Source organism: Sinohyriopsis cumingii, chromosome 7 (genome assembly GCF_028554795.1).
Source record: "Sinohyriopsis cumingii isolate HCF-2022 chromosome 7, ASM2855479v2, whole genome shotgun sequence".
Taxonomy (NCBI): domain Eukaryota; kingdom Metazoa; phylum Mollusca; class Bivalvia; order Unionida; family Unionidae; genus Sinohyriopsis; species Sinohyriopsis cumingii.
Genome location: NC_142967.1, coordinates 66960285 through 66986281, shown reverse-complemented (window position 1 = coordinate 66986281; position 25997 = coordinate 66960285). Strand labels below are relative to the sequence as shown.

The following is a 25997-nucleotide window of genomic DNA, read 5'->3' as shown; positions in this document are numbered from 1 at the left end:
GTATTTTCTTCAACATTCATTTAAAAAAAAACATTTCAAGCCTGTAACTGTTTAGTGTCGATATTAGGGTTGTATTAATATTTCTGATAATTGTGTACATTATAAGCATACTATTAAGTTTTAAATGCATCCAATCGTCACTAAATTTACATCACGTTTGGTTAAATGTTAGAAACCCACAAAATGGTCATAAGCTAGTGAAGAACCTGGAGTGCAAACAAAAAACAAAGATGTGGGGCGGGTGTGTCTTCAACTCCATATAAGACAGTTTTGTTCTCGACTTCCACGGTGTCCTCTTCACGCTTTTCATTCTCATACATATCTTGATATATATGGTCGCTATTTTCTTCAGGTTTTGAATTCATCCTGAAAAAGTAAATAAACAAGTAAATAAACAATGGATAAGATGGGATAACAAGATCGTCTGTTTTGATTAATGTTGAGAATGGAAGTGGTAGCGATCCATAATGAAAGCCTTTTCTGTGCACTGACATATACCCTTGACCTCTTATGGTTGTTCGCTTAGCATGAGACATGGTTCTAACTTCGGTATAAGAATTTGGCTTGTTGGAAATGAATGTGTTACACAGTATGTTGATACCAACTCATATTGTCCTTGGCAATTCACCAGCAACAGTGTTAACACACACGATCTATACGAAGGTTAAGGTACATTCTCTAACAATGTGATGATTGACATACTTTCATATTATGATTAACAAACCTCTGTTGTTGAATGCGTACATATTTACTAATTTATTTTCAGTTGAAAAAAGAAGAGTCAAGAGTGTTTCTTCTTCATGACTCGTTAATGCCAGTAATATCATTATGAGGATTTTAGTATTCTTTACTGACCTGGCTCAAAAACCTTTTATACCCCATGATCTTACCCTCGCGAGTGTAATAATCATGCGATCGGGCCCGCGGTTATAGTCAACAGATTGTGACTCGCTAGCACCTACAAAGCGAAGTTACGATCAGGTGCCTCATTCAAATCAATACACTGATGTGAGCTGGGCGGCAGATCGATATATGCTGGCAAACACTTAATCGAACTTTACTGCTTGGAAATCAGCTACCTATTTATGGTTCCATATCTGTGCTTGGACATGTGAGTGGTATTAAACTTCGACAAGCGCTGTCCAACTCACCCATATTAATCGTTTCTTTTTCAATTGCTATATAGTACAGCTTATTTATTGTCCTGAACTATTTTGCCGCCGCGAGAAGTTCTATAAAAGGATGTATTCTCGAATGCAAACGATGGGGAACCATTTTTCAGCACCGCTGGCCACACCAGGCGGCTAATAATGCATATCCAACAACGAATTGGTGTACCATTGTAGTTATTGTGGTCGCAATTCCCGAAATAACAAGGCTAACGGTTGTTGCCGCGGCGAGTACGCAAATCTCAACACACGCGTGTTTATATTTCACTAGTACAGCTTTGCTCAGCTTCAGTTATTTTCTGGCAGCGGTAAATAATTGTTCGACAGGTTGGCCTTATCCAGGTGCAACATGCACACGAACTTCTAACTAATTACCCTTTTTAATTTTACAACTGCCATGCAAAGAGTGAATATTTGTACTTATGGAATATTTAAGACTCCGACGTTTGTCGTTTGTGGGCCTGGCACCATGTTCTTTTAGAGCCATATTGACTGCGCCAATGATTTATGTATGAACGATCGTTCTCGTTTTCGTTCAAGTACTTTTATGCGGTCAAGTGAGTCCTTGTTGAATACCAATCAAGATTTTGTCTCAGTTGAGTCAAACTGATCAATGGGGAATGAAACTGGGGTGGACTTTCAGTGAATTCCACACCAAGTCCAATAAATGTTTGTAAAGACGCCACGAAATTATATTAGTATTTTATATATTTTATAACCACTTGAGGCGCATGCGCGTACCATTGGGTTACACAAATCACATTTGAGTCCATGTACCGGCAACCGAAAGATATTTTCGAGGTAGTTTTTTGACGGTCGAGCATCACATCGTGTAACACAATAAGAATATTGGCGCTAACGTCAATGTTGTCAATGGATGGAGATTTCACAATTGTGGAAAAGTACATAAGCACTTCCGTGAGAACATTGACACTATTGATCTTCCACGGATGGTTCAATCACATCAGCCGATCCCATGTTAACCCTTAAAGGTCGAAACACTGACTTTTTAACACGCTAAGGGTATTCGTTTATTATTAGGCAATCTCCTAGCTGGAGATAAGATTATGGTTAATCCAACTGTAACTAAAAGCGCTTTTTTGGGGATAAAAACGTGGATTCTTTTGATCTTGAAATCCCTCATTTGCACCAAGTTTGTGCAGTTACGACATCTATGGCAAAGACACCTCTTGAGAATGATTTTGGTCAATGAATTAATACCTTCCTTCGTACACATTTGTTGGTCAGTCTTTTGATGAGGCAACTTTTGCACCTCTGTTATGTATATTTAATTTAGTTGTTTGTTTGTTAGATTTAAGTTTTTATTTATTTTATTCCATTACATGCTAAGGCACCTCAACTTCACTTGGAGTTAGAGCGTCCACTTCGAATTCGAACCCCGGCCGAGTCATTCCAAAGACTTATAAAAATGGTACTAGCAGCTGCTTCGCTAAACCGTTCAACTTAAAGTGGTTAGGGTTAGAACTGGTCGGCCTGGTACCTGGATAACGTGAGGGGGTGGGACTTAATATTATCTGTCTAAGGCATGATACCCCAGTGCTAGATATCACTATAAACTGCCATACTGCAGACAAAATAGCGATATGACGAAAAAAAATGTTAAAGTTACGTACGAAATCCACACACACACACACACACACACACACACCGCTTTGAGGCTCTCTCGAGTTACAATTACGCGAGGCTCACCGCCGCCTTGCGCGTCAAAAAAAAAACACCCCTGTGTGGTGATTGTTAAGAGTGACGGCCAAAAAAGAATAAAAATGTCCCAAGTTTGAAGTCGAACTTAGTTACGACTATGTTTCTTATTTTAAGGTAGTTACAACTCAGTTACTAGTCGTGACATAGTTATAAATTAGTATCAGTAGCGGCCTGAGGCTTTAAATGTAATTTGTGTGGTTCATCATCTGGGGGATTTAAGCATTATAACGCACATAACATTAGTGATACGAGGGGAAACTATGGCCATAAGGGCCGTTATATTACTGGGGAAGGCTTTTATCATAAGAAGAATTGTTTTGAATTTAATTACGGTCTTCTGCTTTTGCTAAACTATATACACAACATCACAATTCAGTGTATATGAATTTGAAGGAGACGTAACATAAACTGAGATATGCAGTGATATAAAAGGTCAGACTATTTTTGTCCCTAAACATAGCATTTTGGTCCGAGAAGTTCTTTTCATACTGCATACAAGTGACAATAGGTTATTTGAACGACGCAGCTCATTTTCATGTTGTTTAAATTCAAAATCCGATTCTTCACTGTTGTATTCTGTATTCATAGTGAAACACTATGACATGGTCATTATCATTATACAAGTTGGTCTTGGGTATGGTCAGAAAAGAATTATGGTACATGCCAATTTAGTACCGTTACCAGTTAGCAAATTATATTAGTGGTAACCGATTTGGTCTGAAATAACTTTGTTCAATAGCCTTCAACTTCTTTTCACAAAGAAAAACTAGTTTAATGTTCACGAATCATTAACTATGAAAGAAAATAGCCACTGTGGTCGTAATTATTTTATTGGGAAAACCTGTATGCGAATTCGGACTCAACGGTAATCAAATTTGTATGCGAGAAACTGGCTCACTAATCCACTAACATAGATGGCATAATGTATGCTTCATTGGTGGACAAAATAGCTTTATAAAATGACTCCAGCAGACCAGTTGTGCCGTCCCACACCAGGACATGAATACCAGCGCCAATCCCAAATTTGTAATAATTGCATAATTAACTATTATGTAAATCAAGAAAACAGTTTTATTTAACTAAAGTATCGACTCTATATTCAAACAAAAGAAATCACTTCCACCAGACAGCGTCTAAGTTGTCAAGGTAATAAAAAGCAAGAGACAGCTTACATATAGTTCCATGCGCTTCAGTAATTTCACAACAGCGTGTAATAGCAGACATCAATAATGCAAAGAGTCCGTTTAGAAATACATTTCCACGTGTTTCAATGATTTCACTACAGTCCCTAACAGTTGAATCATTATAAAGGTATTACATTCTTGATTATCAATGACTCTCAGAATTTGTCTAGAAAATATCCTGACATTAACACTAGTGGTGGTATGTTTATTTAAAAAAAACAATGAAATTGGAAATTAAGAATTAACTATAAATTCTGTACAGAAACTAAGTGATGAAACTTTACGGGAAAATTACAGTAGAGGATGTGTTTTTTCATTTTTTTCGAATCTGGAGTAAATCAACGTCCATGAACCTAGCATAATAATTTCACATCCTTCAGAGTTCCCCTCAAAATGCTTGAATTCAAAAGTATATTTTGGCACTCACTATTAATAATCAATTCTACCTGTTTGGTTTCTTAGTTATTGTCATATTGAATTATTGTCGGCCCACCGGATATTTTCTTATTATTAAACCAGTTGATGCCTTTTTGTCTAAGTAGACTTATATAAGGGAGTTTCTGGCCCCAAACCCTATTTTGTATTGAACGACAATATGATTGTACCCGCCCCCCCCCCATCCCCCTCAAGTTAGTCTAAAAACTACGATAACAACTTTGTTGACTCACCAACATTTATTTTACCCGTTGAGGACATTTTATTATATCGTCGCCGTCGTCAAACAAAAAAGGATTTTGATCCAGAAACAAACCCCTTATATAAGACTACTCATATATTTCACCCAAAATTGCTAGAGAATATTATTTGATATTTCACCCAAAATTGCTAGAGTTTTATCGAGATATATTTTTAACGTTTCAGCCTTGCAGTAATATAACTCTCATCATCATGACAAAACAAGTACATATTAAGAACCTCTGATAAGAGAATTCGGTTCTAACATGTTGATAAACTTTCTATGAGTAAATATTGTCCTATTAACGTAACATTTTTTAGCTCATTATCTGCTGTAATTTCTGTGTATTTGTTTTGCGATATTGAATTATAAAGATTATCAACAGATTTAACAAGCTCTTTTGTGATCTTCGCAAGTTTATTAAAATATTCCGAATAATCATTGCAAACCAGAGACAATTTTATCTTGTTTCTATTTCTGAAGTACGTGCTATACTTCTCTTTGTTAAGCACAATCGTCATATGCTTACTATGGAAGACAATTCTCTTCATCTTTAACGTGGTATCTTCCTCTGTAATACCTTCCGTTATATTTCATATTTCACACAGAATTTACCAAATACTGTGTCTCATATTTCCCAATTCTGTTTGGTATAATATCAACAAGTAAATCATCTTTGACAAGTAGTTCTTGCATCAGATCTAAAATTATAAACTTTTCACCTCTGAGATAACTTCGAAGTTGATTCAATATTTTATTATAAGTCTCTGTTTCTATCTTACAAGACGAGTATTTATTCTCATATTTTGGTTCTATTTTATTATTTTTTTGTTCGTCGCTGACAACGCAATACCTGCTCCTGACACTATCAACAATAATGGATTTGCTGTTCCTCCTGCTTATGCTATTTGAAATATAGTTTAACACGCTTATGCTTCTGCTGTAATATTTTCTGGCGCTTCTGATGCAATAAAGTTTTGTATGATAGTATCTGTAATATTTGATCAGCTCGTTGTTGAGAGACTTGATGATATGTGGTTGAAGTCGATTATTTAATTTCTTGTCATTATAAAACCTTGCTATCAAAAGGCGCAAAAGTAAACGTTTTCTCAGCCAGATTACGAAATTTACTATTAACACGATCAAGAATAAATACAACGTCGCAGATATCAACAAAACGATAAAATATCTTATAACTGCTGGCAGTAGTTGTATATCAGTTGATAATTTTGAAATCATTTCGAACTGCAACACGTTACGAGCAAGAATAATATTAAAAAACAAATTATTTATCAATTTTTTTAGCCAATACAAAATAGTATCAGTGTTAGAATTTAATAAACAAATATATGTATCTGACACATCTGCGACAGTATCATATGAGTGCGAGTCAGCCGTCCATCATCACAGATGTGAAAACAATCCTGATAAACTTTTCTATTCCATCTGAGTCATACACAGCACGAGGTAGCCAAGACAAACAATGTATTCGTTTAGTTCTGATGTTCCACCTGGTTCATTAATGCAAGTCAATCCGAGACAGATAATCTACTCTCCTATTAGTGTCGAAAATCAAAAATCATCTATCCCGATGACACTTACTGATCAATCAGTTCGTCAGATTGATCTTAACAACAAAGTTGTTACTTACTATCCCCATCTGAGTGTCAGCAACTGATCATAGTAAGCTAGCTCACCACAGTCAATTTTATCAGACAATTTATATAACAAAATGAAACAACGAAAACACAGAAAAATAGTAGGTAGTTTGTTTGAAAATATACTCTCAAAGATAATCAAAACTATTTGGGATAGCTCACAAAGTAGCTACAATCGTGTTAGACGCGTCAAAACTTTTGCAACAGAAGCAGTATCTGCAGTAGAACAGCTGTCGGAAAAAATATCGCTGATAAAACAAAAGGAACTCCATCTATCATCGGTAACAATAAATAATATAAAACAAGTTTATTTCTGAAACAGCACCATCATCGGAAAAAGCACATGCGATGATAACACCAACAAAAATGGTATTGGCTCCGTCCGGCGAAAATATTATTAGAAAGCTAATAGCACGAGCTAAACCTCGCAGTGCTAGCGCTCAGCTTGATGTTGCTGCGTTTAGATGATTGTAAAAATAATCAAATTTGTTTCTGACGATTACAATAAAAAAGGTCTGTAAAAATTACCTTGACCTTGCTGATGAGATAACCGTAGACGACTCTGCAACATGGAGTTCGAGTATATTGAACATCTTGACGAAAACTCCAATTAGCCTAACAAGATGGAGATCAGAACATTTAATACACGAGATGAAGATTTGTTTTTACTTCCTCATAAAGCCGTTCTTAGAGTACTAGGAAGTATAATGACAACAGCTAATCCTCCAGTAAGAATTGTTGCTGCTGATAATATATCACTTAGAGTTCATTCAAATGCGCTAGATATCGGATTGCAAATCAAACAGTCGAAGATATATATATGCAATTGCCGATAGCAAGTACTATCCTTAACATTGTGTTGTTCAGCAATGATTACTCGAGATCTATTGCAACAAATATGCTACGGTTCAAAAATACCGGAACCGGAGAAATATTCCAAACGAGTTTAAATCTGCCACATATACTGATGCTGCAGTATAAAATGGACTAATTCTAACACCAGGTTGTACTAATGTAGCAGCACAACATACCGTAGCAGCACTTACAGCATATGCCACTGGTGGAGTCACTGTTGCAGCGATAATAAGATGTGCCCTAGGTAATGTTAGGCGACCAAAATATAACGAGGGTTATGATAAGCGAAAAGCGTTTGCAGAACTATCAAAAAATTATGACGATGCTTCCGAGTACAATATTTTGGTTTACCACGAATACAACAAAGTATTTCGTGTTATCAAACATACGCTTATACTTGACAGACCTCATCAGAACGATTGTCTGCTGATATTTGGTGGTAATGATTGCCAGTTTATGATTTCACGATTGGGGTTATTGATGCCACGAGTTGTAGTATCCGTTTCAAAACTAAAAGAACTTGAAACAATGCGTACAGCAGAAGGATATACTTCGAACAGCATAAGGTTTATCAAGTCGCAGTGGCAAATTCACCTGATAGCACATGGCGAATAATAGCAACGCCTAGCGAAATGTTAACGAGATATATATTTGTTGTGTTTCAAAAAAGAAAAGGCGTGGCAGTGAAGAACAAACAATTTCGTTTTGGTAGCCCTGACGTAAGGCAAATAAACTCGAAGTAATATCCTGAACGATCGACGGAATGTAACTTTACAAATGATAATACCAGAAACTTATCTCGTGTCAAATATACCTGATGGAGGCGACGCAAAAGTATCTGGATGCTGATACTGGATCTCAGATATATGTCGAAGTGTTTCATTTCGATAAGTCTAAGCACAGCGAACGAGCTATTGGATCAAACGCTAATATTGAGGTAGCGTGGACATTAGGAGCTGCTGGTCCTCCAATTGTTCCACAATATTACGCTTATGCACTTGTAGCATCTGAGAGATACTTAACACTTGATGCCGTGCAAGGTAGGGTGATTGTACAGGCTTAGTGATAACAAATATATTATCTGATAAAAGTACTAATGAAATTTTATTTTGCATGATATTAATCTGTCACAAGGTCAAAACGAACAACATAAGATATATTTTTTATCTAACGAGTGATAAAAAGACGTGGCAACCGACGTTTGGTTAAATGACGCGGTTACGGTGATAGTTTTAACAGTTGGATTCCAACTAGTGAAATCAAAGATCTTTGATTAGATCGCGTGATGCATAACATCTAGCGATCCAATTATATCCTTGTAAATCTTTTCATATTTTAGCAGAACATACATACATTTAACGGGTCTACACAACGATATCAGATACTTCCTTCGATATTCTGTCAAATCTGTTAACAAGCTTAAAATCTTTGCAAAAATACATTTTTTAAAGACCATAAACTTCAAGTTGTCCAATACGCATAAATGACTTAAGTATTTGGCGCTCTGTGATAGTAAATTCAAATATTTTATCTCTTTGTGAAGATGATATTTGACATTATATCATGATTGCGCTGCTACATAAACTTGTTCGTGTTGAGGCATAATACCTGGTTCATCGACAAGTTGATTATCAGATACAGAAAACAAATATGTTTTTCGATCGAACTCGAGTACTTTGCAAATCAGTGTAAAGCGCTCTTATTAATCAGTAGATCACCAGCGGTCTTGGGTATACTTTGTGTCATATGATCAAGATCATTTCGAAGATCAGACAATCGTTGAAACATGTCATTTTTTATCAGCTACATTATATATAAATTTTTTGTCTAATATGAATAACAAAATGCCAAACAAAGTAAGAAGCATTGTAACAGCTAAAATTTTAAATACGAACCTGCTGTTGGATACGGTTAAAGTTTTCATGAGTAACAGAAAAACGGAGCTCAAACGTGTTAATCTTATTGTTGGATATGATCCTTACTCGGCAATTGAGGTAGTGTTCACATATTCTGAGATATAGAAACTTGAAAAAGATTAAAAAAAAGATCTTTGTTCGATAGGACAGGTACACTGTTATGAAATGAACACACTGTTGCTTGACCGATAAAATCTTAGAAATGTTATAAAGATTGATCTGTGATTATCTTGCTGATCAAAGACGCTTAATTTCGTGTTAAATAGTTGAATAATATGGAACAGTTTGTTAATCAAGCTAATGTTACGAACACATATCAACTTGAAGAAGCGATAATAAATATGTTTCGTGGTGATGTTTTCGCGATGGACCACTTCGAAGTAGAACGAGAAAAACATAATCTTATTTTGCTTAACAATGTCGAAGTCGATCGCATGTTGAAATACGGGAACATTTGGATTGAGTACGATAGAGTTTGAAACAAGTATGTCAACTGCTCTTTGACCAACAGCGATGTTGCCGCTATACTAAACAGCAAATTAATATCAAAAGAAGATTCTATCACCACTCGTTTTTGAGAAGGCGGGTTTTTGGTTCCATCAGCAACACATTTGATTGATCGTAAGTCAATATTAAATTATTTTGCAGCTGATAACATTAACGGAAATAATGTTTCTTCTCCTGTTATTGAGTTCGTTGTTATAACAGCTGTAGCGGGATGTTTTTAATTGAAGCGTCCTCCTCCACGCATATTATTTTCCTTAGTTGTAATAATGTCAAGTTTGTTAGATGATTATCCGTTTTGATACCGTTGATATGATCAATGACAAGACCAACAGAAATAGGCTCATGAAATACTACATAAACGAAACAATGAGAGAGATATAAAGTTTGATTAGTTTGTATACCTCGTACTGACACTTGCAAATACCCCATATTACCAACACTACCAATATTTTTCTTGTTTTTTTTTTGTTTCTGATAATACCTCCTCTGCAAGCTTCGTAAAGATCATACATTGGATGAGATTTAAACTCTTCTTTCAAAGACAAATTTGTTATGTTATTGTCGATTACCTGATCATTGACATGATCAACTTTCATTCCAGCATGAATATCTTCATTGAACAATGTCCAGATAAAATTATGTAAAAATATGTCAGTGTACTTTGCATCATCTACTGCTTTTACCGTTATCTTATAACCTTCTGATATTAATACTCCGATAGCATTTTTCGTCTTGAGATCTATAAAGACACCAAGTTCATTGCCGGCAAACAAATTATATTTTGGATGACACCATAATATTTCCTGACACTTTGCAAGACCATTAACGATAATTGGTTGTTGGTATAAATTTGCCATCATGCACTATACATTTTACAAATCTCTAATTAGCAATTTCGTATCTTACTATAAGAGAAATACAAAATACAATATTATATGATGTTGAAACATGCAGATCTAGCGAAACAAAGTTTATTCGTGACAAAATATCAGCCCATAAACATTGCAATAGCATTGTATGGATTTGACAACAGCTTTATATTTGATAATCAACTTTTACTAACAAATATCTAATCAACAAAGCTATTTTATCTTCTTCAACCTACAGTAAAATCTGAACCTGCCAAACCTAGCGGATTAAACATTATTGTGTAATTTCATGTGCGTTTTTCAAAGATGAGTATATCATTGGATCGGCAATCTGATCAGATACAAGCATCTCAACAGCAGTTGGAAGAACTTGCTGATCCTTACATTACATCGCTATCCCGCCGTGTTTTAATTTGATTTCATTGTCAAATAATATGTCAAGAGATACAGAAAGCAATAGAAGAATGCACAACATCCGGATCGGGTTGGAGATTCGATAAAATAACGGAACTTTTATTTCATACTATGAAATAGAATACATTGCTTGGTAGCTCAAATGACGATCTGCCAACTAAAATTAAAATCTCGAAATGTCGTATCAATGTCAAGAAAAACGAAAACAAGTGTTGTTCTAGGCAGATAAGTACGCCGACAGAGTGCGTGTGTGTGTGCGTGTGTGCGCGCGCGCGCGTGTGTGTGTGTGTGTGTGTGTGTGTGTGTGTGTTGTATTTTTCACGTAGCTTTAACAATTTTTGAGTCATATCGCTACGATGTCTGCATTGTGGCAGTTTACAGTGATGTCTAACACTGGGGCATGATGCCGCAGACAAATAGCATGATGCCCCAGCCAGTCACATTATCCTGACACCAGGCCAGCCAGTCCTAACACTAACCTCTTAATGCTGAGTGCCTATCGAGGCAGCTGTAAGTACCATTTTTTTAAGTCTTTGGTATGACTCGGCCTGGGTTCGAACCCGGATGCTCTAACAACTTATGCCATCGGTGCGGTCCGCCGATAGAGTAACAAATTACCTTTGTTTTTCTAACAGTTTAAACTTTTCCGGCATTGTATTTACCATTTCTGAGTATCAAATTCCAAAATTTGAGAAACAAAATATTTTCATTTTGCCAGATGGTATTAACGTGTTTGGAGTAGATGATGATACACAAAAGATTTATCCAAGATATATCAGTGATCGAGTCACATCAGATTTCGCGAAATCCAAACAAGCAGCAATAAACTTGCTGTTCTATAAAAACCATTACGTTTGGATTAAAACCTTTAACGGGTTAGTAGGTTGGCAGTGCAACAAACACAAAGAAAAGAAATTTTTCTGCGTCAAATGCTTGCGCGGCTGTAGGTCGCAGCTGGTATTAGATCGTCATCTCAAATACTGTTCTAACGTACAGAGGATATATATGGCAGATAATGATGAAAATGTGTTACAGTGTACGAACTACAGACACAAGATGAAAGTTCCTTTTATAATATACTACGATTCTGAGTATATTTTGCTAACTGAGCTAGGAGCAGAAATAACCCTGATAAATCCTCGACAGGAAATTTTCAAGAACATGTTCCTTGTGGGATTGCATACAAAAGTTGTATGCGCTGTTGATAAACGTTTATCAAAACACATTAAACTTTAAAGCACGCTGTCAACATCGGAAGACAGTCTTGCTTTGTGGTTGGTGAAAAATCTCATTAGCGAGGTTGATGTCATCATGACGTTGCTCGACAGGATAATACAAATGAAATCTTTAACCGTAAAATAGGAAATAGATTTTTCTTCTTCAAAATCATATCACATCTGCGAGCAGGCGTTTACGTCTGAACTTGACCAGGATCGAGTTAAAGATCATTGTCATATTAAAGGTAAATATCGTGATCCAGCTCATGATAAATGCAATCTTAAATACGTCCCTGTTGTTGCTCATAATTTCCGTGGATACAACTCTTATATTACCATTGAAGCATTTGGCAACAAAGATATAATAATTCGCCTAAAAATCAATAACAACGATCAAATAAAATGCATCCCAATAATACGAAAAAGTATATGCAAATGACACTTGGCAAGTTGAGAGTTATTGATAGTTTACAGTTTATGGCGGCATCGTTAGACGAACTCATGAAAGGATGTGGAAAGTTTGATAATTTAACTGATCATTTCGGTTAAAACTGCAAGTTTACTTAAAAGAAAGTGTACCTTTCCTTACGAGTATCTTGACGATTGAATGAAACAATGAAGATTTGATGAAACAAGCTTATCTGACCAGGACAAGTTTTATTCTCGATTAAATCTTGAATGTGTCTGCAATGGCGACTATGCTTACGCTAAGGAAATTTGGAATGATTTCGACAATAAAATCTTCGGTGATCATCATGACTTATATGTGATCACAGATGTATTGTCGCTCGCAGATATATTTGAAATTTCAGAGATGTCGGCGCTGATAACTACGGACTTGACTATGCATGCTATTACTCAGCACCGGGACTATCATGGGACGATTACTCAAGCAAAGCAAAATAAAATTGGAACTGTTAACAGACCATAGCGTGTTTTGATTCATCGAACGTGGGATTAGAGGTGGAATTAGCGTTATAACAAAATAATATGTCCGCGCCAACAAGACGTGCATGAGCGATTATGATAAGACATTGTCGTCGTTTTTCATAGTTTATTTAGACGCTAATAATCTTTACGATATGCAAAGTCTGAACCGATGCCGTATGGCTGATTTACGTGGATAAGTCCAGACCAGTTTTTCAAAGAAACGGATAAAACTGTATCTGATAATATTGGTTATATTGTTGAAGTTGATCTGGACTATCCTGTGAAACTACATAACGTACATAAGGATTATCCATTTTGTCCTAAGTCAATGCTGATCGATTAGAGTTTCTTATCAGAGCAACAACATAATAACGCATCTAATGCCAGCACTAGTAGTAAATCAGTTGTTCAAAAACTAGTACCAAATCTTCTTGACAACGGAGATATATTTTGCACTATGAAAATCTGAAACAGTCACGTGATCATGGTCTGGTACTAAGTAAAGTTCATCGTGTGTTAAAGTTTAGTCCATTGTGTTGGATGAAAGATTATATCGAATCTAATACTAGGCAAAGAGCAGCTGCAACAACAGAATTTGAGAAAAACTTCTTCAAGCTCATGAACAATAGCGTCTTCGGAAAGACCATGGAAAACATTAAAAAGAAAGTCAATATAGAAATTTTCAATAACACTGAACGTCGTAGTAAACTAGACTGTTTTAGTGGTCATGTTGAAATGATGGCAATAAAATCAAATTTTCATAAAATTGAGACGGATGATATAATAAAATCTGGTCTTTGCAATTTCGATTATAAGAGATACTGTTCTGATGGGCATTAACACATTTGCGTTGAGATACAAAAAAAATATGATGTTGATTTTAGTAAAGTAGATTTTTTTAGATTGGTTGCTACAGTGAATCTCTGGAAATTTTGTGTTAAATATAAGATATAAAAATTGCTAGCAATTACATAGTAAAATTTTTGTGTGAAATATCATATAATATTCTCCACCAATTTTGTGTGAAATATATGAGTGTCTTATGTAGTCGTATATAAGGGTTTTTTTTTTCGGATCAAGCCCTATTTCGTGTGACGTCGATGATGATCAATAATATGTCCTCGACAAGTAAACGATTATGAAATGAATTTTGTTGACCCAACAAAGATGTTTTCGTAGTTGTTTAGACGAACTTGAGGGGGGCTATGGGGGGGGGGGGGAAATCATATTGTCATCCGATATAAAAGAGGGTTTTAGGCCAGAAAGCCGCTTATAGTACACTACTGCCTACAACTAGTCTTTACTGCGTTTAAAACTGCGACTTTCAAAATTTCCACAAACCCTGTTTGAGTTCTTGAATGGACTGTAATTATATAATTCAATTTTCGTGAATACGCATTCAAGGAATTATCATCATTCACTGAATTCTCTATCCAATCTGTCACACGTGTCCAAGAATTAATTGCTAGAAGGTATGTTGTAAAAGGCGTAATTAAATTGTTATTGAAGCGTTACATGAGTTTTACGCACCATATATCAAATCAAACGAAATCTGATAAATTAAACCTGCTGTCGATTCATTTACATTGTAGTGTGTGTCACATGTTACTGTCAACATGGACTTTGAGTTCATTATAAGACGATAAAAAAAACATGACTTAAATGAAATGTCTGTATGCGTCAAACATTTATTAGCTAAGTAATTTTATTATTGTAAAGGATTTTATGTGCGTATATGTATATGTTAACAGGTTTCTTTCCTAAGTGATATGCAGAGAGAGAGAGTGAGTCTTCCGCTGTTGTGGTAGGCCCTTTTACAAAACTATTTTCATAGTTAATTCATATTCATAGCGAAAATAATACAATCGGTAAAAAGCGCTGTGAATGCGTTGCTGACTCTTGTTTTTAATAATGCTGATGTATTTATTCCTAGATAAATATTTTGTTTCGCGTTTGTTGGAGGGCAAGAGGTACCAAAAAAAATGAATATGGGGAAATAGACAGTCAATACAATGTAGATGAGGTTCGTAAGGATTGGTTAGTAAAATCAAGTTTAATCTGCATGCTGTATTGGACTGCAAACACTACATTTTGGCGAGGAAGATGCACAAATCGTTACAAAATGGAATGGTTATTATTTCGTTGACGGATATTAGAGAGCTTTTATCATTTGAAATCGCCTAGAGAACCGACAGAAGCATGATGGAAACGTTGGCTAAAAGCGTTTGAACTGTATGCCGAATGAAAGAACGTGGAAGAAAGGAACAAAACAAAGCGTTATTACTCTACGAAGCAGGTATGAGTGTTCAGGATATATTCTTCACGCTGGAGGATGGAGAAGATTACAGTAGCTACAAGAAAGCAACCAACGCTCTATAGATACATTTTACTTCGCAATCAAATGACCGTACAAGAGACTTTTTGTTTATAAAACGCTACTCAAACACCGAATGAGATCGTTGAACAGTTTATAACTAAATTAGGACGCTGAAAACTTGTGAATTTGTTGACGGCAATACAACCAAGGAGAAAATTTCCTGATTAATAGATGTTTATCACACTAACTGCGAATAATGTCCTGGAGATAGGATCTGGATTTATGTCAAAACAGACAAGAGATATCGCATGTTTATAAAATTCAAGAAATACTTTATTTTTCTCTAGAATACAAAGTGAAAATGTAAAAATAACTTAATATATTACAAATGGACCCCTTCCACATTACGCGCTAAGGACGAATTGCCGTTTCTGATAGCGATCGCTAAAAGTCAGAACGAGGCTATGACAGTTGAATGTTATGTTACTTATCTTGACTTGGAAGTCGAGATCGGCGTTGGAAAGTCTGAATTATGTCATGACATCATGTTTATGTACTAATAGTGTTGATAAACAAAATATGTGCATTCAGAATATATTGATCTATAATAATAATAATAATAATAATAATAAACATATTCCCCAATATGTTTATAAAAAATATTTTCAAATGTGCAAGATTACAGTTTTTTCATTCAAAATACAAATAAGGTTCGGCGTGCTTGCTTTGTGTGATTTTGGATCAGTTTAAGAAAACCGTTGACAATTAACAAACCTACGGCACACGCCGAACATCGAGTTTTTACGTAAAATAAAACAACTAGGTTTTCATTGCTTCTATTTAAGGTTCGCTTTATAACCTATTGGGCGATATTTTGGAATCGAGTTCTCTTTACAGACCGTATTCGACGACATATTTTAATCGTAAAAGTCGGGCTTCTGCGGAAGTAAACTACATGTATACGCTCATGTTTAGACTTCTTATTAATAACTGGATGTACATGTAAGTGATAGTAACTGAATAATTGAATGGACAAGTAAATAATTGAAAGTGCATTTTATCATGATAGATGAATGAAATTATCAGTATGAATTGAATCGTTTCCATATCCAATACAAGTAAGAAAACAAGACACAGCAATTAATACCATTAATCGAGCTTCTGTCTACACCTATATATGTGTATCCACAAATCAGTCTATACTTGAGTAGGTACGTAAGCATACATACAAAGATATGCAGATATGCAAATCCAACCATTTTTGCAGATAATGGGCGGAATGATGTGTGTGTGTGTGTGTGTGTGTGTGTGTGTGTGTGTGTGTGTGTCAATAGGTTTCAGGTCTGTCTACCCATATGGTTAGCTGCATTATTACATTTGCTACTAGCACCGCTCCGGTGGCCTAGACATATTCTATATTTATGTAAGTGAAAGTATGACAGACTCTACCATCATGTTCTACACTCCACCCACCCCCCAGCACAACAATATCATCATAAAGATCGAACACTAAAACGGGTATTAGAGAGAAATAAAACGTAACATACTAAATTTTGATTTGGGTGAAATCTTGCATGGCAACAGTTTTGGGCTGCACGGAAATAACAACAACTGGATTATGTGTTGTAGGAATAGTTACCAATTTGGTTGGTTCTCTGGCTCTTGGTGAGCTTATTTCTATATTGTTAAGATTTTTTGCAAACAGTTTGAAAGAACTTTTATATATAAGAACGTTTCATAGTAAAATGATAATATCTGTTATCAGTAAGCTAAACATCAAAGACGTCATTCACAGCAATAGGTAATTGAAGTTATCCTTGAGTAGTCGAGTTTGATCGACAACGAGTATAATAGACACAAGGAGAGAGTAAAAAGCGAAACTCGTTGAAGCCTAAATGTTTTCGAAACTCCACCCCATATTTTACTTCAAATGGATGGACTAAACCATGCTCTATCAAAGTTTGCTGAATTCAAGTTAATAAATCAGTAAGTCATTTTTTCATAAAAAAAATACAGGTTTATGTCCTATTTTGGCAACTTGTATATTGAATCCTTAATATTATGGTGGTTATATGTTATATTTGGCCATTCTGTTCCATATAGGCAACCCACATGTTTGCTGCTCGTTATGGGTTAAACACTACCTCAACGGATGCCATACGTCATTACGTTACTAGGAGTCACATACATATTACGTATAAGACAATGCACTGAAAAACAAACATAAAAGTGAACAACCTAACAATTCAGTGTGAATGAAAAAAAAATTGGTAGTATTAAATATTTTCTATACTTATAAATAACAAATATTTTACATAAGGATCAATGGCAGCAGCAGGCGTAATCATATGATAGTCGCCCAATTGTTTCCAGTGTCCACTTGGCTGCTGTTGGAATGACGGCAGCCATATTTTCGATGGTAAATAGAAGCAGATAAACTAAGTTCCAGCTAGCAAGGAAAGCAAGATTATTATCAATAATGTCAACACTGTATAATGACAATATGGGCTTATTTGCACCAATAAATTCACAGAAAATGTTAATTAGACATCATAAATTATCTTAATGACAGACAACTGCAGACTTTTATTGAAAACAGAGAAGCGATATTTTAATAAATGAGTGACTGATTGAGAGATAAAGGTCTGTTGACTCAGTCTGAAACAACAACCATGACTCTTTGTTCAGTATGCATCAACTCAAATTCTGACTGCAGACAATATTTAAAGGATCAAAAAGAAAGAGAAAACAAAGAAAGCCCCGTGAACGTAAAATTAATGATTTTTTTTATATCCATCTTCTCAAATTTCTTTATGTATCGTATGCAGTGTGTGCCCAGCCATTTAAAAGCATCATCATCGGCAAGGTGTGGAGCCTGCAATCCACCGAGGAACTTTGTCAGTGGACAGTTGTTCACAATGTGTGACATGGTCTGCAGAGCACTACATCTTCAGGAAGAGTCTGTACCCTGGCTCCATCGGACAAGGCTGACTGCACAGCAACCCTGACTGTCAGAAAATGGTTCAGTTTGGTCACAGATGCCGTTGAAGTTTGAAACCAGGAAGGCAGACAGATGGTTCAGCTGCGAAGGATGAGGTTTATAACATCTGGTGAAGACCACACATCAGTCCATGCCGAAATAGCTGTCATACCCTCAAAGCCAAGCGGGCTGCTGGATGTGAGGTGATTTCCATGCACAGCGGAAGTTTCTCCCTGGCATAAACCTTAGCCAGCAATTTTGTTGTTGCATCCTGGCGAAGGAGATGTGAAGCAGAAATGTTGCTACGTATGGGCAGGCATGGTAAAGGAGAAGAACGCAGTGTTCCAGAGATTATCTGCATCGTTGTGTTGAGCTGGACCTCAATTAGCTTGGTATGGAATAATCAAGTCCAGACAGGAGCGCAATACTCATCTGCTGAATAACAGACGGCCAGTGCTGATGTCTTGAGTGTCGTGTCCCCCCCCCCCAATCTGCGCCGTCCAGTTTGAGAAATAAGTTGTTTCGAGTGCTCGTTTTTGCTGCAGATTTTTCAAGTGGTTATAGAAAGTCAATAATCTGTCCAGAGTCACACTAAGGTATGTTGGTGTAGGGTCGTGTTTCATGTGCTACCTATTGAAGAGTATGCAAATCTCATAGTTTGCATTTGCGTTGCTAAGGTGGAGACGCTTGACACTTTCTTTGTTGTGCTCGGCTGTAAGCGCCACTTCTTGAAGATGTCCGTCATTTCCTCCGGGTCTTTGTTCGGTACCTCCGCAAGCTCAGCAAACGAGCTGCTTTGGGTCCCGAGAGCAATGTCGTCTGCATTCATGAACTTGTGCAACTGTGTTTCAGACAATTTATTGATAAAATCATTGAACAGATTCGGCGAAAGAACAGACCCCTGTGGGTGTCCATAAGCGCCTGTCGCGAAAAAATAGTTCTACCGTCTCAACTATCCATAGAGCTAATTCTCTGGAAATATTCATCAACAGCCCCCATGTCAGATTGTGTCATATGCCGCTGTTAGATCAAGGAAAGCAACTCCAATTTTAAGAGTCATCTGATAACCGTTTTCATCAAACGTAGTCAGGGCAAGGACTTGATCGCAAATGCTGCTTCCATACATGAATCCTGCCTGTTCAACAGTTATGATTTTCTCCATTACTGGACCGATTCGTTGGAGAAGCAGGTGCTATAGTACCTTCAAACAGACAAATAAAGTGGCGTCACTAGGGTTGGTGTCACCCAGTGCCGTAACTCATGGCGTCACCCCCATGTACCTCCTTCCGTAACAGGCCATACAGAATCCTTAGTAATGTAATTTTGGTATCACTCCCTCTGATGGTGTCACCCAGTGCGATCCGCACCCAAACCCCCTAGTGACGATACTGGACAGAAAGCAAGGCTTTGAATCGCAATAAGCATTGCCTGGCGCCACAAAGTCGTAACAATCAGGCGTTATACGAGTACACATCAATTGCACTCGTTATGGGTGTTAGGTTCTTTATTGTCTACAGCTTCATGGAAATAAAAAGACTCCAACGACTTCACTGCATGTGTATCTTTTCTTTAGCGTACCTAAAAAAAAGTATGTTGTTCCTTCGTAACACCTCGACAAAAGCGGTGTATTTAATGCACAATAAATTAGTAATGATGTCGAATAAAATCTTAATTTATTGCATATACACCGAGCAACATTAAATCTACACAACAATTTAAAGCTTAATCCAAAATGTACTAACTGCAGCAGATGGCATCTTTGTGTCATTTGACGTAAAGGTCGAAGATTAAGCAGTGATATACAATTTAGATAGAATCCTTGTTCAGAACTTCACTGTATCATTCAAAGCAATGTATTCGTCCAGTTGAATGTATGCAACACATTCATGACATACAAAGTTGAGTTGCTACCTGTTTCATTCGAGACAAACAGACTTTTACAAGGCATACAGAAATTTGAAAATCTAAAGGCACACTGAAGGGCAGGAAATGCACAGGATGCTTCCGTATCAACTGCGCAATCATCTAATAAGAAATATCGAAATGGAACTTAATTTCCTTTAATATATATATTGTTACGACTCTGTGGCCTTAGACTAAGTTACAAAACAGAACGAAAGCAACAAGTCTTTTAAATTGTAGTTCCCGAAAATAAAAATTGAAAATTGAAATTACACAGTAATGTGAATTAAATCCCACACAATCCTACATAATGTATATGCTGTAATGCCGAGTACTGAGAACCTGTTTATTCCCGTAACCTTAGCGCGATGTTTGATGAAATTTTTGAGTGGTGTCCATAATGCTGATCCAGACGCTACTGCATGTGCAGGGGTTGTATGATCGATAATCTCTTTGATGTCATCGGTAATCTTTTTGATGTAAGATAGACAATGTCGATGACTGCTGAACTTCCAAAATATTCATTAATGGTTCAATTTGTGTTTCTGCGAAAATTTAAAAACGTGCTTACATAAGTATCAGAATCAGAACTTAACGTGGTCAGTCCATCGTTGATTGTCATTAACGAAGTTAACATCGGGATGTTGCTGTTGTCGACGCATTTGTTCGTTGCAGCGTCATCGTTTGATTCTGGTTTTGCGACCAGTAATTTTATTATTAGCCATATTGAGAGAACCAGTCATTGCATCACCAGCTTTAGCAACGTATTTACCCATCTCAGTTCTGAGCGTGGTGTCATTGCTGTCCACGTATTTTAGTTTTGCTGCCATAACCATCGCCTAATTGTCCGTAGATTGATTTATATGTTGATAATCGCGAATTTATCACCCTGACCATTACAGGTCCACGCTAAACATTATGTATGATCATCTACCTTTCTTGTCACTGATCTAACTGCATCAATCTCTGCGGTATTCATCGACGATTTCATCAATAGGGACCGATAAACATTACTGTCCATGATACCGCCTGTATATAATCTCTGACAAATAGCAGCTGCTTCACTGATGACTTCCGGGGAATTAATTAAAATTTCTAGTCGTTGAACGTCGGATAGAATATTATTGGGGCAAAGTTTATCGGTCAACGGGAGTGATTTTTTCTTAAATATTTTTTTTAACACTGACAGTGACAAGACCTTGTCCGGATGTTTTTCCTGGTTGTTGTAATGCTGGTTGTGGTTATTGTAACAGTAAAATATAGTTACCTACTCCTCTGATAAATTCCTTACATCTTGTATCACTGTTTTGGGCCTGATCAACTCATTAGTGTATGCTAAATATCCATTTGTACCAGGTTTAACGACCTACAGCTTAATCGGCGTACTCGGGTTTCAAAACTTTCTCTCTACGATCAAACCTATGCACGGCAAACGCAGATGATTTTCCAACATGTCAATTTTATTGATGAGGGTAATATTATTTTCGGTAAATGTATCATTCACCTCAACTTTTTCTTTTGCTTGTTTTGGTTCTGGTATAAGATCCTATATATTGGCTACTTCAAAATGAAGCTGGTCAATATTATCAAGTATTTTGTTGTGTTTGTTTTTGTGATTAAGCATCAGCTCTTTCTGCTATTTTTCCAGTTGCATTAGCGGCTTGCTCCTAAGTAGGAAGAAGGCCTTTGTTGTCCTTTGTAACTGTTCTGCACCTTCTGTAAATTCCACCTGAGACTCATAACGCTCATGTAATGTTTTCTTGATAAAATCACTGAGTTGAAGATTGAAGATATTTTTATATGGCCTCTAGTCGCTGTCGAGCTAGTTTAGTTGTACGAGATTCAATGGTTATGGTAGGATCACTCATTATTACTTGATATTATTAATGATTTAATTACGTAACCTCACCGCGCTTTTTTTACACACACAGGGCGACGGCCCGGGTAAATAAATTTGACACACTCGGTTTAGAGTTCGTAGGAAGCTTTATTTTTGAAAACGAACTGATGTGTTCACCCTCCCTGCTGCTCAGGTTAATATGCTACATAACATCTTTAATACATTGGTAATAGTCATTGGTTAAGTTTCAAACGTTAGATGGTAGGTAAGACTTTTTTAATCTTGATATAGCCATTTTGTTACACATTTCTTAATTACCGATATTAATACGGTGAATGCGTTTCCTCAAACATTTAGAATTCATATATATATATATATATATATATATATATATATATATATATATATATATATATATATATATATATATATATATATCAGCTGTTTCAATATCTCTCTGAACCTTTCATCGGCTTTTTTCAAAATTCAGCTTCTCACGTCTGTGTCGTGAATATCAAGCCACCTACAAATATGATTATCCTTTAAGTGCTGTTTTCTTTTCTTTATTTATGAATATGTCTATGAAATTCTTCACAAAGGATATGTATACTTCCTTGTTCTTAATTATGATTTTTTTCAAACTTTTCATCTGGAAATTTTTTTTACAAAGGACTTGAATAAGTGGATGTCATAACCAGACCGAATTAATATGAGCATACACAATGTTATGCATTGTAGATATTTTTTGTTTCAAATCGTGCTCATTAGCTGCTGGACTTTTATTCCTGTATGTTAAGTTGTCGTATTTATGCAACTTTTGTGCATGACTTCGACATAAGAAACGTTATATTTAATCTTTTTTCCTTAGGAATGAAACATATATTTGTTGAATTAAAACGTGTAGCATCTTCTGTGAACATCATAGGTGATCTTAATTAGGCTAATTACCCATTGAAAAACAGTTTAATCAAATCAGTACCCCTTAACTGTTGGCTTACATATATTATGGATTGATTTGAAATATAAAGAAATCCTAACGGAGTGTTCTTGACTGTTCTGGATTGTAAAGTACACACTGCGTACAATATCGTTATTGTACCTGTGTGATACGCCGGTAAAATATTTTCAAAGTCATAATAAAAATTAGAGGAACTTTTAAATGTTCTTCGTATATTTTCAAATTTGCGAGAGAGAAAAAACTTAGTCAAACATATTGTTTAGGCCAACGGCTGTATCTATTTGACATGCATTTAGATAGTATTTGGGCGATAGTTTGTGGAGTATATAAAGTTAATTCCACATAAAAGAAAACACATTGTCGTATTTTTTTATATTTATATGTGCTTTTCTGTTTTGAACCCATTCATGTAAATTTATATTATTTCGCTGGGCGGGGCGGATATTTGTGTATCATATTTCATAATCCATCGTGTCAAATATCCTCGTTGTACTTTCTCTTACTTGTTTGCGAAATTTGGTATTTAAAATAAAATGTTTATTAACATTCATTTCGCCTCAGTTTAATATATTTAATGGCTACGTACGTTCGTTGATTTAGGGAATGAATCTCGAAGTTCTTTGGTGATTATTTTGCTCAAATCCGGTATTTTCTTCTTTAAATCGTTTCTCTCTGGGTGACAAATTATAGAAGGTTCTTATTTTCTCATTAGTTTGGTACTGGTGAACTGAGTATAGAAGTCAATGGCAACATGCCACTTAACTATTGATTTTTAATTATAGTCTGAAATTTATAAAATTATTTGTTAACTACTGTTCATATTTTTTTCATTCCTCTATTTTCACATGTGAGATTTTCAAATTTGAAATACAAACTTTCACATCATGCCATGCGAAGCTTGATTTTGTGTGCCTTTCATATGTTAACATTGCGACATGTATAACGAGCACTTAGTGAACTAGGAAAAATAAATGGGATATGCATCACCTTTCAGCCATGAAATTATTTTTTTGCTGGAGAAATCCGATTCTACGCCGTTCGTATCATGTGAAGATATTTCCCATAGTACCTTGACAGCAATGATAAACCTGCTGGAGTTCTGATGCATTCTTGAATCGGACTTGCAATATGTCAGGTAGTTTACAAAAGGTCAAAGCTGTAATTTACTTTGTAAGACTTGGTCATCTCATATATAATTGTGTTACTGAACTAAAGAGTATACCTTTGCATGTCCTAGTCTTTATCGCAACAACAAATCTTACTCTATTAATTTAGTGCTGTTCTATGCCTAAAACTGCTAGGAATTTTGGATTATTTTATGACCAGTCTGTGGCCTCCGATGTCGATGAGTACCGGGTCTATACACGAATATTTAGTTGTCAACAAAAACAAATTACTCCTCAGCTATGAATTTACTTACAGCGATTTTTATTTTTATTTAACTATTTTCGTGCCTCAACACGAGGTTAGTAAACACGTAACTTTTACAGGCCAGCTATATACACACTACACGCATTATATCAGAAAGTAAACTGCACGTTTTTATATTACTATGTGCATGTAGACATAAGCCAGAATGCATGCAAAGTATATTAATTATACGATATATGAGATATGTATATTCTAAATTTTGTTGCTCTAACATGGCACACAAGCAGTTCAAAGAATCTATTCAAAATTGCATGAATTATAATTCAAATAACTGATTATGGAGAAACTACTATGCTGCCAGAAAGACCATCTTGCATGTCACTAGAAATGACTAATGGAGTAAAGAGCTGAAGTAGCGGAGTGGATATCGTGCTGGACACGCGACCAAAATGCTGCGGGTTTGAATCCTACCAACAGATCAGTCGGAGTCGGCTACCGTGGTGTGTCTGTGGGCAAGGAACTTTACTCCAGTTGCACTAAGTAACCTACATGTGTTTATGTACCGTTAGGCACCAAAAGAAACAAGACAGAAAGAAATGCTAGGGCTGCTGCCAAAGTAGAGATTTATTTTAAATGACATAATTTGATCAAATCGACATAGTGATTCTGCAAATAGAGGGACAGCAAAGTCGCTCAATACTTATATTTAATGAGAGCATAAACAAAGAGATGATATTGATTATATGGTTATGTAATTCGAACACCGTTTGTAACATTGTGTCATTATTATAAAAACAGTAACACCAATACATTTCAAATAATGAAAGAATAGAAAGCTACCATTCAAAAGATGCTTACCCTGCTATGGCTGGTTTCAATCCCTTATATATTAATGTTTCCCGAGTTCTTCAACGCTGCTTATCAGCGACTAGGGCCACTGACTGAGATGAAGAAATGTTGCGTTGTTTCAGCTTGATATCGGACCATAAAGAGACAATCTCAGTATACGGGAATATTTACGCAGGTTAATAAACCTGTCTGAAAGTGTGTCAAGTACATAGTTAAAATGCTCCGTTTATGGCCTAGTAACATACTTTGTGGATTGGGGTCGCGCTTTCAGTTTTGAAATTTGGACACGAAAGTTCTGATATACGTTATGTACTACTAGTCATAGTTTTGCAATGTGTGATGATTGTGTTGTAAACATATCGTGCCTGAAATCGAAGAAAGCTAATTATATCTATAATACAATAAATATATTTACAGAAGATCTGTATGTGGAATGAAGTCTAACAATTTTTGAGTACTGTCGGCAATACTAGACTATTCGGACGCATCGCATAAATTGTATTTTCTGTTATGAGGATTGATTTTTTATTTTCGGTAATTATGGCTTAGTTGAAAAGTTTCATGTTTTCCTGCTCTTTGGGGTTTGATGTTTCATTTCTTGCTCTCAATGGACAATTTTAAAGTACATGTCAGCAGTGCACGGGCACGTTTCCGTTATAAAGT

General features: G+C 35.9%; 1 protein-coding gene across 1 annotated transcript in view; it reads right to left on the bottom strand.

The window, feature by feature from the left end:
• Positions 1-25463, bottom strand: part of LOC149795448 (solute carrier family 23 member 2-like) — a 62404-nt gene extending 36941 nt beyond the window's left edge. Inside the window, exons 1-2 of the mRNA XM_089964098.1 lie at positions 25344-25463; positions 207-366 (exon numbers count right to left, since the gene is read on the bottom strand). Coding sequence (XP_089820224.1) covers positions 207-365 — 159 coding nt within the window. The 5' untranslated portion in view covers position 366; positions 25344-25463. The remainder of the gene's footprint in view (positions 1-206; positions 367-25343) is intronic.
• Between the last annotated feature and the right edge of the window lie 534 nt (positions 25464-25997).